Source organism: Fulmarus glacialis, unplaced genomic scaffold, assembly GCF_000690835.1.
Source record: "Fulmarus glacialis isolate BGI_N327 unplaced genomic scaffold, ASM69083v1 scaffold10477, whole genome shotgun sequence".
In the NCBI taxonomy this organism is placed as follows: Eukaryota; Metazoa; Chordata; class Aves; order Procellariiformes; family Procellariidae; genus Fulmarus; species Fulmarus glacialis.
The window spans coordinates 53,734-66,627 of record NW_009221366.1 but is presented as its reverse complement, the minus strand read 5'-3'; the positions used below and the strand labels follow the sequence as shown (position 1 = coordinate 66,627).

The window sequence follows — 12,894 nt, the reverse complement described above, 5'->3', positions numbered from 1 at the left end:
CCCCCCGAACTGGCAGGCATGGAGTGGCCAGCTGGAACAGAGCAGGATAATGACTGCCTTTTCTACACCCACAAATTGCAATTAATGCTAGAAAAATAACTTGATAAAGGAGTTAATGCTGCATTCGCTGTGTCAGCTGTGGAGCACAGCAAAGCTGCACTTGTTCCCGGCGGAGGGTGTTCATGCCCTGGAGCTGTGCTCCCAGGAGTGTTGTTACACGAGGTTTTCCCTTCCATCTGGGAGCAGTAAATTCTCTTTCAAACGGCTTTAGGCAGCAGACTGAATGCATGCAGGACCTGCATCATCTCTGCTGCCTCTTTGGAGCCCCGTTCATCTAGATAACTCTCTCTTTTTTATCTTGTTCTTCTAGGGATATCTATGCCCATTCCGGTCATTGGTTTGCAGGATGACTCCAGGGTGTTTGTAAATGGGACCTGTGTCCTCAATGATGAGAATTTCGTCCTCATTGGATCCTTCATGGCGTTCTTCATCCCTCTCATCATCATGGTGATCACCTATTGCCTGACCGTCCAAGTGCTGCAGAGACAGGCAACGGTGTTCATGTGTGGAGAAGTGCCCAAGCAGAGGAGGAGCAGCGTAAACTGCCTCAAGAAGGAAAACAACGCAGAGAACATTTCAATGCTTCACAATCATGAGGGGGCATCTCACTTGAACTCTCCTGTAAATAAGGAGGCAGTGCTTTTTCGGAAAGGAACTATGCAGTCCATCAACAACGAGCGAAGAGCCTCCAAGGTCCTGGGCATCGTCTTCTTTTTGTTCCTCATCATGTGGTGCCCATTTTTCATCACTAATGTCATGTCTGTCCTTTGCAAGGAAGCCTGCGATAAAGACCTCTTAAGTGAACTACTTGATGTTTTTGTTTGGGTGGGGTATGTTTGCTCTGGGATTAATCCCCTCGTATACACACTCTTCAATAAAACGTACCGCAGGGCTTTTTCCAATTACATCCGTTGCCAATACAAGACCAGTAAAAAATCAGCACTGCGGCAGAATCAGTGTCTGAATGTTGCTTCAACAGCTTTATATGGGAAAGACCTGACTTTAACTAGTTATCGAAACGGCAATGAACTCAATAGCATGGAACTAGATGAAGTTGAGGAGGGCCTTGAAATGCAACCAGGGACTTCAGAGCTCTCCATAAACAGCTGTAATGTTGTAAGTGAAAGAGTGAGCTGTGTGTAAAGGTGGCTCACACAGCCTTTTGCTATGGTGTATCTGTAGCCAAAATATATTGTGTAAAAATGTAAGTGTTGGTCAAAGGACAATGTAAATATTGCATTCTGAACAAAGCTTTTTTTTTTTAAAGAAAAAAAGAGTTGTCTTTCCAGTCCAGTACTTAAAATCATATATATTAATATACTGCAGTGAAGTTTAAGGTTCTATATTTACTGTTAATACTAGATCAGAACTATTAGTTACTTTGCATATGTCATGGACAAAATGTTTGAATTCTTCTTCCACTGCATGAACAAAAATGCTGAATATTTATCTCAGGTGGCATTTGCTGGAGTCCAGAATGGCACGTTAATAGTTATATATCAAATACATGCTATTAGACTTGGTCAGTATAACTTTCTTTTTCAAGTTGACAGTAAATATATACTTTAAATCCTCACCCCTATTTGTGCCGTGTAAAGACTGTGCAGAAACCTGGCAGAGAGACATCATGAAAGTGTAGCGGTTGTGCAGGCACCTGGCCAGACGTGTCCTGTTACGGGTAGTGGCCTGCTGCCATACTGGGGCAATATTGCACTTCAAGGGACCTCTGTTAAATTTTGACTCTCTCCCCAATCCTGCTGTTTTCTTTCCGTTCCCCAGCAGGCTCCGGCTCCCCTAAGGAAGGTGGGGAATGCAGTTCTGGTGTGGTTTTGCGATCCTGGCTAGGATCACTTGCACACTTGGAGAAGAAGCATGAGAAACAGCGCGAACCCCAGTTATCTGCTTCAACCATTTTATAAATGGAGTACCTCAGATTTATAAAAAGCCCTCCTTTGGTCTTATAGATAATCATCAGCTCTGGGATGGAGCAAGCTGTGCTCAGTGTGGATGGCACTGCCTTCACAGATTGCTTGGATGATCAGGGTCTTTGATTGACCTGGAGAAGAGCGCTCTGGCTTTGTAGGAGCTCTTGTCTTCTCGGTCCTCACATCTATTTATTCCTTAGCTTGTTTACCATTTGCTTTTATTTTTCAACATCCTGGGACTTGCAGTGCTGGTGATAAAACCCTGCTTTGGGTGTAGAGCAGAAGCTGCTGTGCACTTAGTGCTGGTCGGGGTCAGGCTGTGAGGTGCAGGATACGCCTCCCTGGGGGATGCTCAGGAGAGAGGCATAAACAAGGATCCCTGCTCATTTCTCCTGACTCAGGAGGGGGTGAGCAGAGCTGGACGCAGTAGTGACTGGAATAATTTGCTGGCGATGTGGTTCAAAATCAAACAATGACCAGGGACAGGAAGGAAGCAGATGTGGAGCTAGTCTACATGGAATATTAATCTGGATTAACTTTTAAATTTGATTTATTCCATTTCACTCCCAAAGTAAATTATAGTATATCATATTAACACCACTTACATCTTAATGAAAGCATCCACATTGGGATTTAATGCAGTTTAAGTAATCTGCTTTTAATTCACACCATGTATAATTTGAATTAATTTTCCTCTGTGTTCCTGTGTAGACAAACCCTCCAAGGCATTGTGTCTTTCTGGCACTGTGCCTCTGGGGTGATGCCTGTCATGCAATTTCCCTTGCCTTCTTCAAGGGAGATAATGCCAGATATCACCCGTAAGGTTTTAACTACTACACAAATGCTGCAGTGCCCATCTAACATGGATTCATTTAGCATCACTGACAGCCTCTGGCTATGAAAATCCTCAGAACAGAAAAGCTTACACTAGGCATAGATAAATTGGATTTTACTAACATGAACTGCTTATACTCTATGCTTGCTGTGTTCATCCCACCAAAATTAACTTGTAGAAGAAATGGAAAATTCTGCTAGTGGTTTCGCACAATGTTGTGCTGTTGCATTGCTGTGTACAGCAACAGCCTCGCTGAGGCCACTACCAAAACACAACATACGGGTTGCATCTGCTGCTGGGTTGCTCCCAGCCTGATGCGCTGAAGTTGATGGTCCTCTCTTCTCCCTCATCCCTTCCTGGGAAAAATCCATGGTATTTCCATACAGGCAGGCAAGATATCCCAGTGCGGAGTGGAGCTTACTGCTTGCAGAAGGCAGCGGAAATGCACCATATGCCAGCCTGCTGATACCGCCACGAATTTGAATGCTCGGGAATCCACTTGCCTTTCCAAAAGTCTGGTAACCAGTAGGAAAAGGACTGGCCAGAGACACAAACTTGTGCCTTCAGTGACTGCCCTTTGCTCTGAGTCAGATTTGACTATCTCAAACAGTACAGAAAAATTAGAAAGATCACATTGCTTTTTAAGTTCTTTTTTTTCCTTGAGTGAATTCATAGCACATCTTTTCCAAACATGTATATGTGTGTGTGTGTACATATGTGTGAGTGTGTACATATATATACATATATATATATTTAGAAGCCAACCACAGACTTTGAAAGCATTTAGCAATAAGTTGAATTACAGTAGCTTCTAGCATATGTATGAATAGGTCATATGTGAATAGCTCATTTTCCACAGCATCCTCAAACTCGCTGTAAGTCCACACACAGGCATTGTCTTCGCATAGGAGCCTTCATGTCTACCCTTGCCGGTTCTGTTGTATGGGCAAAAAGGGAACCTACTATATTTGGATGTAAATAATGGGAACTGAACAGAGAATTTACAGAATTTTTATAAATGTTTTTAAAAAATTCAGCACCAGAACTGTAAATATGTCAAGCGTTGCGACTCAGCTGGACCCGTACGTGATATATGTCACTTGTTTAGATAAACAGACAAGGGGACTGCCTTACAGCGCCTGCGTTCTCTCCCAGCCAGCGGGTGATAACGTTTTTGTGAATGGTTAAATACTGTCACTTACCCAACTTCCTTTGGGTCATTTACATCAGGGTTTTGTGATGCTGCTATTAATTTATTAAAGAAAGTTTGTTGGTTTAATCACTCTTAATTTTTTTTCATGGTCTATCAGAAAATAAATAAATGAACATGCCCTCTCTTTCTTTTATCTGTCCCCAATTAAAATCTTTCCTGAGCGAAAGATATGTCCTGACCAAAAAACAAAATAACAACAAAACATGAGGGTCAGGATGAGGATAACTTCCATTTCTTCTCGCACACTTGAAGTATGGCCCACAGTTGCTTAATCACAGAAATTAGTGTCCGCAGATATCCCAACACTTCCAACCCCAGAACTTGTTAAATACAAAGACGGTGATAAACTATTTCCCTTCTTCTCCTTGCTCCCTCCAGGAATAACTGTTAAAAATTACATTTTTTAAAATTACCTCAGTTTGAAGAATTGGTTTAGTTCTCTGCAACTTAACCAAAGTCAGGTTGTCCCCACAGCAGCTTTGCTTCTCATGAGCTGTAGTCATTAACCATGGCCAGGTGGTGCCTCAAGAAGCCCTGCCCTAGGGCTGCCTGGTGGGAGTGCCCACTGGAAGTTTTGTGTGAGTCCTCAAACCTCAGCTCAGGCACAGTTTTGTCTTACGAATAGTGTGTGTGGTGGTGTTTTGTTTTGAGTTTGGTCTGAACAAGTGAAAATAATTCTTTGGAAATGGTGCTGTAGGCTAAAATGTGTTGGTTGCTTTGTTTCCCAAACCACGTGGGAGATGTGCAGGCAGGCTGCCTGTGAGACTGAGCGTGCACATAGAGGCTCCGACCCAGCAAACAGACCACCCTGTTTGACTTGCATCAGGGAGTCTACTCGTGGGATCAGCCTCTTCCTGAGCTGTAGGGACTTGCAGCCTTTCCCACCAGAGGCCAGAAGCAAGGCTGGCCATGTCTGCTCAGGCACAAAGCCTTGTGGCTGAGCAACCTGGCTTCCAGACCTGGGGTGGCTCAACTACATCTGTGACATGTTGCCCCACACAGCCAAGTCTGGGGTGTAGCATCCATGGAGTCAGCTGTGGTGGCTTTGGGGACCTCTGAGGGGCTCAAAGGCTGTCCTTTGAGGACAAGGGCCTGCTCCTTCAGTCCTGTGCCCGCTGAAGATAAGAGCAGCTACCCAGAGGCTGTGGCATTTGGGAGGCGATATGGTTCAGAGCCAAAGCTGATGCCTCAAGGCGTCCCACCTCAGCATGGCTCTCCTTGTTTTAATGACTTGTGAATCAGCAGTAGTTTTTATCCGAGTGATAATTTAAAGATGTTAATGTTAGGTGATGTGTGAGTAGTCAGTGTGAACAGCTTAGTGCCTTTTTCTCTATAGAGACACTCATGTTAACTGTTAGTGCCTTTCTTCTGGACAGCCCTACGAAGAGCTTCATCACTGGCGTGGAGCGCGGCCAGTGCTCTTCCCTTCCAAGTCAGCAGACTGACTGCAGTCATCTGATGTGCTGGAGCCACGAGGGCCCTGGATATGGACACCCAAATTCCAAAGGAAAAATGTTTTTTAAAGAAAAAAAGCAAACCACAAGCAGCTCTTCAGAAATATTGTTTAGCTTTGAGCTAGTGAAGGGTGTCTGATATTCTTGCAGACAAATTATGCTAATCTGGCATTCCAAAAGCAGCGTCCATCATGTGATAAAGATGCAGATGTCTCTTGGATGGGTTTCCTCCCTGGGTCACAGTATCATTAGGATAGCTACATGCCAAGCCAAGAACTGCACATGGGTTTTTCTCCATTTCAGACTGGGGTGGAAAAGGCATCAGAAGCTTTTTCCTGGGAAAAAGCGTACAAAAACCACCAAGCCTTGGGCAGGTGCAGCAGAAGGATGGACAGATGAACGCACACGTCTGCACACAGGAACACACACATCCCAGAGCCCCAAGAGAGCAACAGGAGATGTCATCATGCTTCAGTCTTCCCTTGAAAAAATGGGAATAGCTGAACAGCTGGCAAGGAAACCTGTGATGGAGATCCAATGCAGCTGTAGGTGTGGGCTGTTCTAGTGATAATGTACTGGTGGGGGTGCATGTACCAAAAAACGCTTTTATTTTTTCACAGTTAAACTATGAAGTTGTTATTGACTGTTCTGCCTCTCCCTCATTTTTCTTTAAGTCTCAGGTCTTCTGCTTGTTTGCTTTTACCCACACTGAAACTTGTGCTCTGAAGCTGTCAGAAGTCGACAAAATATCTATGTGATATGTCATTCCCTCTCAGCTGGGATGCTGCAATCCCATAACAACATGGAGATGGAGAGTCTTCAGGTGAGTGATTTTAGACATCTATGAGACAGACAATCAATGCAGCAAGGCTTGCTTGCCGATTAAAGAACCACACCAGATCTTTAACGAACAGTCAGGTGCATGAGCTACGCACTGAAAAATTTGGCTTAAAACTAAGTCATGGGTTCTGTTGATGGCAGGAGCATGTGTCAGTACACGGGCAGGGAGCCTGGCAGCGCAGGGTGCCCCGAGCTGTGCGCTGCCCGGGGCAGCCCTGCTGCAGGCTCCCTCCGGGAGGGTGCTTGTTTCACCGCCCGGCACTGCGTGTCCTGGCACACTGCCCAGCAGGACTTACTCCACTCTGTGCTGAGCAGTGCAAATGCATAAAAAGTTGCAAAAGCCTGACCTCCTGGGCCACAATTTCAAAGTTTTGGGGAGGGGCCTAGCAAGTGGACAAGTTTTTATTGTGGAAAATTGAGACTGTGAAGCAGTCCTTGTTACGTATTACATCTCTCATGAATGTTGCATTATGTTCTGCTTCCCCAAAAAACGAAGGGTCCCTTAGCGTATAAATACAATTTCCCCAGCAGTTGGGGGACATGGGACAACGGCTGCTGCACTGTCACTCCAGTGGGCTACCAACAATTAGGTGTTAGGTACAATTAGGACTTGAAAAATTAATCATGCAGCGTTACATAAGGGCATGTTAAATCCACTGTTCTGAACTTTCCTGTGCTTGAATCGTAATTAGTTCAACAAATTGGATAAATTGTTTAATTAAAATACAGCCTAATTATCCAACGTATGTTTTTAATAGGATCTAATTGTGGCATTTTGAGTTATTTAAATTGCTGATACACTAAAAACAATCCGTAGGCTGGTGCCTGTTAGACCATTGCCTGGTTGCATTTGTGTGTGCTGCTGATGTTAGTGCATCCTCCTGCAAAAGAACAGGTGGGTGCTAGTGATGGATGCTCATCAAAGCCACTGAAGATTTTAATTAGGCTCCTTTTCCCTTTCCCTGACTAGAACAGCTCTTCTGCAACTTTTTGGGAAGGTGCCCCTCCTGCGGAGCCCACACTTCCCAAAGATCATGATATTGCTCAAAGCAGTAAGGTAAGTGCAAATGCCTGGCAGAGATCTCAGCTGTGTTGGGGGCTCCTCCCCTATAGGCACTAGTAGTTCATGTCCCAAAATGTCTTCAGAGAGGATCCGTGGGTCACAGTGACTCACCCATGAAGACATGGCAATGTTTAGCTCCCTCAACTAAGTACTCGCCCTTCTTTTGCAGCACAGCCACAAGGGCTGGCACACAGGTGGGCTCAAATGAGCATTTGGTCTATCTTGCACCTTTCCTAGGTGTTGCTGAAGAGAAAACTGCCTGTATCCTCTACCAGCCTGTCCTACGATGGCATTTAGCAAAGCGGTGGGATCCGTTACTGACTCCATGCAACAAAGCAGGTAATGCAGCAAACCATGGTGAACAAATGGTGTTTTTCCTTAGCCAGATCTTTACTCCTTGAGGGTAAATGAATGTGATTGCCTGTTGCGCTGTAGTTAGTTGGCACTTCTGCTTTAAAAAATAGACAGGACTGTGTGTTGGGCCTGAGCAGCAGCCCCAGTGACAGGCATCGTGCGGGCACACAAGTCCAAGCAGGGGCATAGAAAACCCTTTTTATGAGAAGAGAGTAGAAAGCTTGGCTTGTTCCTCCTAGCAGCGAAAGATGGGTGAAGAAAGCTCTCCATCAGGACATCAGGGAGTGCTTGTTCTGACTAAGGAGGGAGAGGAGCTCTTTAGGCTAGAGGAAAACATTGGCATGCAAAAAGGGCCAGAAATAAACTAGGAATTAGAAGCAGGTTTCTAATAAGTGGAGTATTCCAGGTCTGGGACAGCACTTTCTAGTGAGGCAGCAGTAACAGCAACTGAAAAACTTATTGAGGGCTCTCTTGCATTCATGCAGAAATTTATGCTATAGGGGTATGGCGGGAGGGCCCAACTCAGCCCTTATGTCCTCAGCCTCCCGGTTGTCAGAGCTCAGGCACCAAGGCAGCCATCTGCACGGCAGCATCTCTGACCTCCCCAGCGACGTGTCCTAAAGTATAGAAGGAACAAACATCTTGAAGCAAGAACAATATTTTTGTGCTATGGTCCTTCCAAGTCCTAGCACAGCCATAAAAAATGCCACAATTTTGGAGGAAGGCAGGCGAGGCCATGCCAAGTCAGTGCGTCTCCCGCAAGTAGGACAACGTAAAGTCAAGGGATCGTGAAGGCTGTGTGTTCCCAGCCCTGAGCCAGCCCCAAATTGTGTGAAGCAATATTTCATTTGCATTCTCAGAAGCATCCAGAAAGAACCAGCTTGGCTAGCCCAAGCCTGACTGCATGCAGTCACGTAAGTAAGTTTTATTTACCCATAGCAGCATTTTCATGGACATTAAGTGTTATTGGAGCCAGTCTCAGTCTGCCCTGGAGAGCTGCAGCATTGAGGTAATGTCCTGTTGGGCTGCCATTAACTGGTGTAGTTGAGAAAATGCTGGTGAGCAGTTTTAAGGGCTGAAAGCCTGCTTTGTGCTTGCACTGTCTGACTTTTCTAATGCTTTTCTTTGTCACTGCGTTTCCAACTGTGCAGCCAGGAACTTCATGCTTTTGCTTCAGTAAAATAAATTGTGGTGTTGGCCTTTTAAACTCTCTGTTGTTAAAAGTGGACTCAGCTGAACCTGGCAGGCAGCAAGGTTATTGTTTTCTCAGTGTGAGTGTTTCTAAATAAATTGGCAGCATGGGCACAAACTTTTGGCAGCTACCAGCCAAGACCAATTTGAGAGTCCCAAAGGTTGGGACGTGTTTCCAGTTCAACAGTTAAGAGCTGGAACATCATCAGATAAAAGGCAAGGACTATCCTCTCCTGGGCTTTATGCATCAGATGGGGACCTCTCGGTGGCACAGTGGCTCTCCCAGGCTCCCTGGGCGGCCCCGGCTCTGCGGTCAGACCCTGTGAGGGTGCAAAGGATGTTCAGGTACCTAGAGGCAGGATGGGATCCTGCATCTGTTGTTGCTGGTTTCTTCTCCTGTCTAAATTTTCTGCAGCCATTCCATAGAGAAGGCTGTATGCACTGCATGGTTTAACACATTCTTTGCATCTGTTTGCTGTTACTGAAGCTGCACTTGTGTGCCATGGCCACACAGGGAGGGGGGCTTGGGGAGGGGAGGTTGACATATTCAAGGGTGGCCTGGAGGCTGCAATTCTTGTAAAGATCAGGTTTTGCACAAGCAGACTTGCAGAAAAGGCTTGCTGTGGACTGCAACAACAGTTGACACACAGGGTGACAGGATCGACAGCAGATCCAAAGCAGGATGGAGCTGGGGACGGTTGGACGCTTACAGGCGCACATGTTCACACGGGGCACTTGGCATCTTAGGTTTATCTGGCGTATGTTCCAGTGCAACCTTTCTTTCCAAATGTGGGCAGATAAATAGATCTTCAGTGCTCTGAGCCTGACCCTGTGCCTGGATGGTGAGGGACTGACGTGTTTACAGATTTTAGCCTTGAAATATAGAGCTTTCTCTCCCAAGAACCACGTTTCTGTTTGGTATGCATGTTTTCTCTACCACTGCATGAATTCCAGTGAAGAACATTCTGCCAACCTTCATTTGTTTTTAAATCATAAAGATATCTAGATAAGTGAATTCTGTTAAAGGAAGGTTTTTCTCTGGTTTGTAAAAAAAGCCCTGATATTTATTACTTGGGCTTTTTTCTAAATGAAAATGACTCCTGCAAGTCCCTGGTGCTTTGGTGAGGTGAGGCATCCAAGCACACCAAAGGTGTGACATGCCTTTACCACCTCCATTCACAGCTTCTCAGGCAAGGAAAGAAAAAAAATAGTTTGCGGATGATCACTGATGACCATGGCTTAAATCCCCCCACTGCAGCTGCAGGAACTTGGGGCAACCTTTTGCACCTTCCAGCAAAAGGAGGGCAATGCAGCCTAATTCAGTATCTCAGAGAAGGCACAGGTGCTGCACAGGCTCTCCTTGATGTCAGAGATGAGTGTACGCGTTGTCAGGGACTGCAGCAGGGCAGACCCCCATGCTTAAGGATGCGCCTGCACTGAGCTCTCCGTGGAGTGAGACCTGTTTAAACACTGAGGTTGTTTCCAGGGCAGAGCCATCAGAAAAGGAAATGTCAAGGCCATGTTTAGGGTTTTTAAATTAGTTTTCTTTTTTTTTTTTAATATGTCTGGTGGCGTAACACTTGCTGAAATGGCATTTTATTTCCTGAGCAGAGCAGTCCCATGGTACTTTACTTCTCGACAGGGATCCAGTACAGGAGGCAAGCAGCCCAGGATGGCAGGGAGGCAAATACTCGGTTTTGGTGCAAACCTTGCGGTGGCCGTCATTTCTTAGCTGGTTGTTTTATCTCTCTGTATTCTGGGAAGAGGATCTCGACACAGATGCTTTGAAGAGCCATTTCAGCTGTTCAGACAGCTCAGCCACAATATGTTGCCTCAAATTGTTATGTTAAGCACATGCATCAGCTCTACTTGTTTGCCTTGAAGCTATGAGAACCACAGACCCTCCTGAGAAAATTCAGCTTCTACATAGACATGAAGAGCTTGGCAGCGCTCTCAGATGTACCCTGCCACATAAGGCAGTGAGCTGCAAACCTGCCGTGGCCCATGAAGCTCTTTAGATTTTTAGATGATATCGTTAGTTACTGCACTCCCAAATGTCGATACCTGGAAGCTGAAGCCAGATGGGCTGTGCTGCTTTACGTCCTTTCAAAATCTAGGTACTCCCTAGAGCTGCAGTAGCTCGGGGATGGGTGCTGAGACCTGTGGAGGCTCTGGGATGGGTGCTGAAACCCATGGTGGCTCAGGGATGCAGGACCTGACGCCAGAGTGAGACAGGGACATACAGCAGGGTGCAGTCCCCGCTCAGCTGAGCCTCCAGTTTGTGCTGATGGGGTATTTCTGTAGGTGCTCAGTGGCACGAGCATGGGAGGGGGGGCAGGGGCTGGTTTTGGCTGGCACATGCTATGGGAGATGCAGCTCCAGTCAGTGCAGCAGCGCTGGGCCATGGTCACGATGCCACGAGGCACAAGGGGTGATGTTACCCAGCAGTCAGCCCAGCGCTGAATGATGGAGCAAAGGTGTGACACTTCTCTGCTTAGCAGTACAAAAAGAACAAAACTCATCTATCTTACAGTGAGAGAATCATTGTCCCCTCTATTTAATTTTCATGCACTAAATACTGAATTCTGGTGAAAGCGATGCTCACCTGCTTTTCTCCTCCTCTGCGTCCAAGCACAGATGCTGACACCCAGTGGCCATGGAGTTTCTAGCGCCTGGACGAGATGGAAAACTTCAGCAAAGATGCCTCAGCCGGTGAGATACAACTTCTACCTTTTCATTTCCTCAAGTGCAATAGGAGTAAAGAGCTCCTGAGAGATGCCAGCCTTGCTTTATGTCTTTCAGCCATTGGCAGGTTATAGTGGTTGAAACACTTCAAAATCATGTATTCAGAGGCCAGTCAGAAAAATGAAAAAATATGAGGATGGATAATGAGGAAACAGAAGGTAAACTGGTTTTCAAATTATTCTCTTGTTGGCAGCTTGAAAATAGACCTCAGTGAGAGAAGGAGGGCGATTTTGTGAGTTCAGAGACCTTGGCATTCACCTTCTCTGTTTTGCTACTTCCCAAAAGCAGTTAGAATATGACAGATGCAAATTGATTTTGCATTTCCCTGCAGCATGCATAGGATCATGCTTTCACATGTTTGACAAGTATTGACATTCTCTAGGGAAAAAAACCCTGTAGGAAAGGTTGCTTCTTCACAAATGGCTCTAAGACTTATCAGTCAAAGACAGAGAAAAGACTCTAAACTCAAGGGTATGCAAAGGATTTTTCTTTGTATGTTTGGCAAAGATATGCCTCACCAGACACGCGGGGCTAAGATGGTAAAAACACCGGGGAATCCAGACATGAGCTGAAAACAATAAGAGCAGAGTATGCCGAAGGAGGGATTTTGAAAGTGCTTTACTGAAAATATTAATTATGGACTACAGCAAATGAATTAAACCACTGTAATGCAAATACTGTGTGAAAGAAATACATAATTAGTGTAATTCTATAAACATAGGGGAAAAAAGCATACTACTGAAATTCTAGCAAGGTTCAGGATGGAGAACTAGCAGCTGTCCACCTATTAGGACTAAATTTTGCACATGCTGCGGTGTGATTGCTGTGAGAAAGCGGGTGGGGTGTGTCTTACTGCTGCTGCGGTGAGGACGCTCTGCAGGGGTGAGTTTGGTGGGCAGGGAGCCCTGCACCAGGGCCAAGCCCGGCTTTCCTTACCTAAACACTCCTGTAAAGCTGCAGCATACAGATACCATAAGCAGATGTACTTAATTTATCACTCTGTTACTAGGCAGGTTTCTAGGCAGGCTTCAGCCTAACTTTTCTATTTTGTGGTTACTGAAATAGCTTTGATCTTTTTTGGGGTGAGTTCTAGCTGTGGAGGTACAACATCCGTTCCTTTGCAACCTATTACCTGAGCCCATTCTCTTTAATTCTTCTTCCCATCTTACCTCTTTTTGGACAAAATTAGACTAGAAACTTTAACCAAGCTTAAA

General features: G+C 45.5%; 1 protein-coding gene across 2 annotated transcripts in view; it reads left to right on the top strand.

Moving 5' to 3' along the window:
• Window positions 1-1,628, top strand: part of HTR2C (5-hydroxytryptamine (serotonin) receptor 2C, G protein-coupled) — a 45,358-nt gene extending 43,730 nt beyond the window's left edge. For both annotated transcript variants that reach the window (XM_009581090.1, XM_009581089.1), the window contains one exon: window positions 371-1,628. In XM_009581090.1, the coding sequence (XP_009579385.1) occupies window positions 371-1,203 (833 nt within the window). In that variant the 3' untranslated portion in view covers window positions 1,204-1,628. The remainder of the gene's footprint in view (window positions 1-370) is intronic.
• Window positions 1,629-12,894: the final 11,266 nt, after the last annotated feature.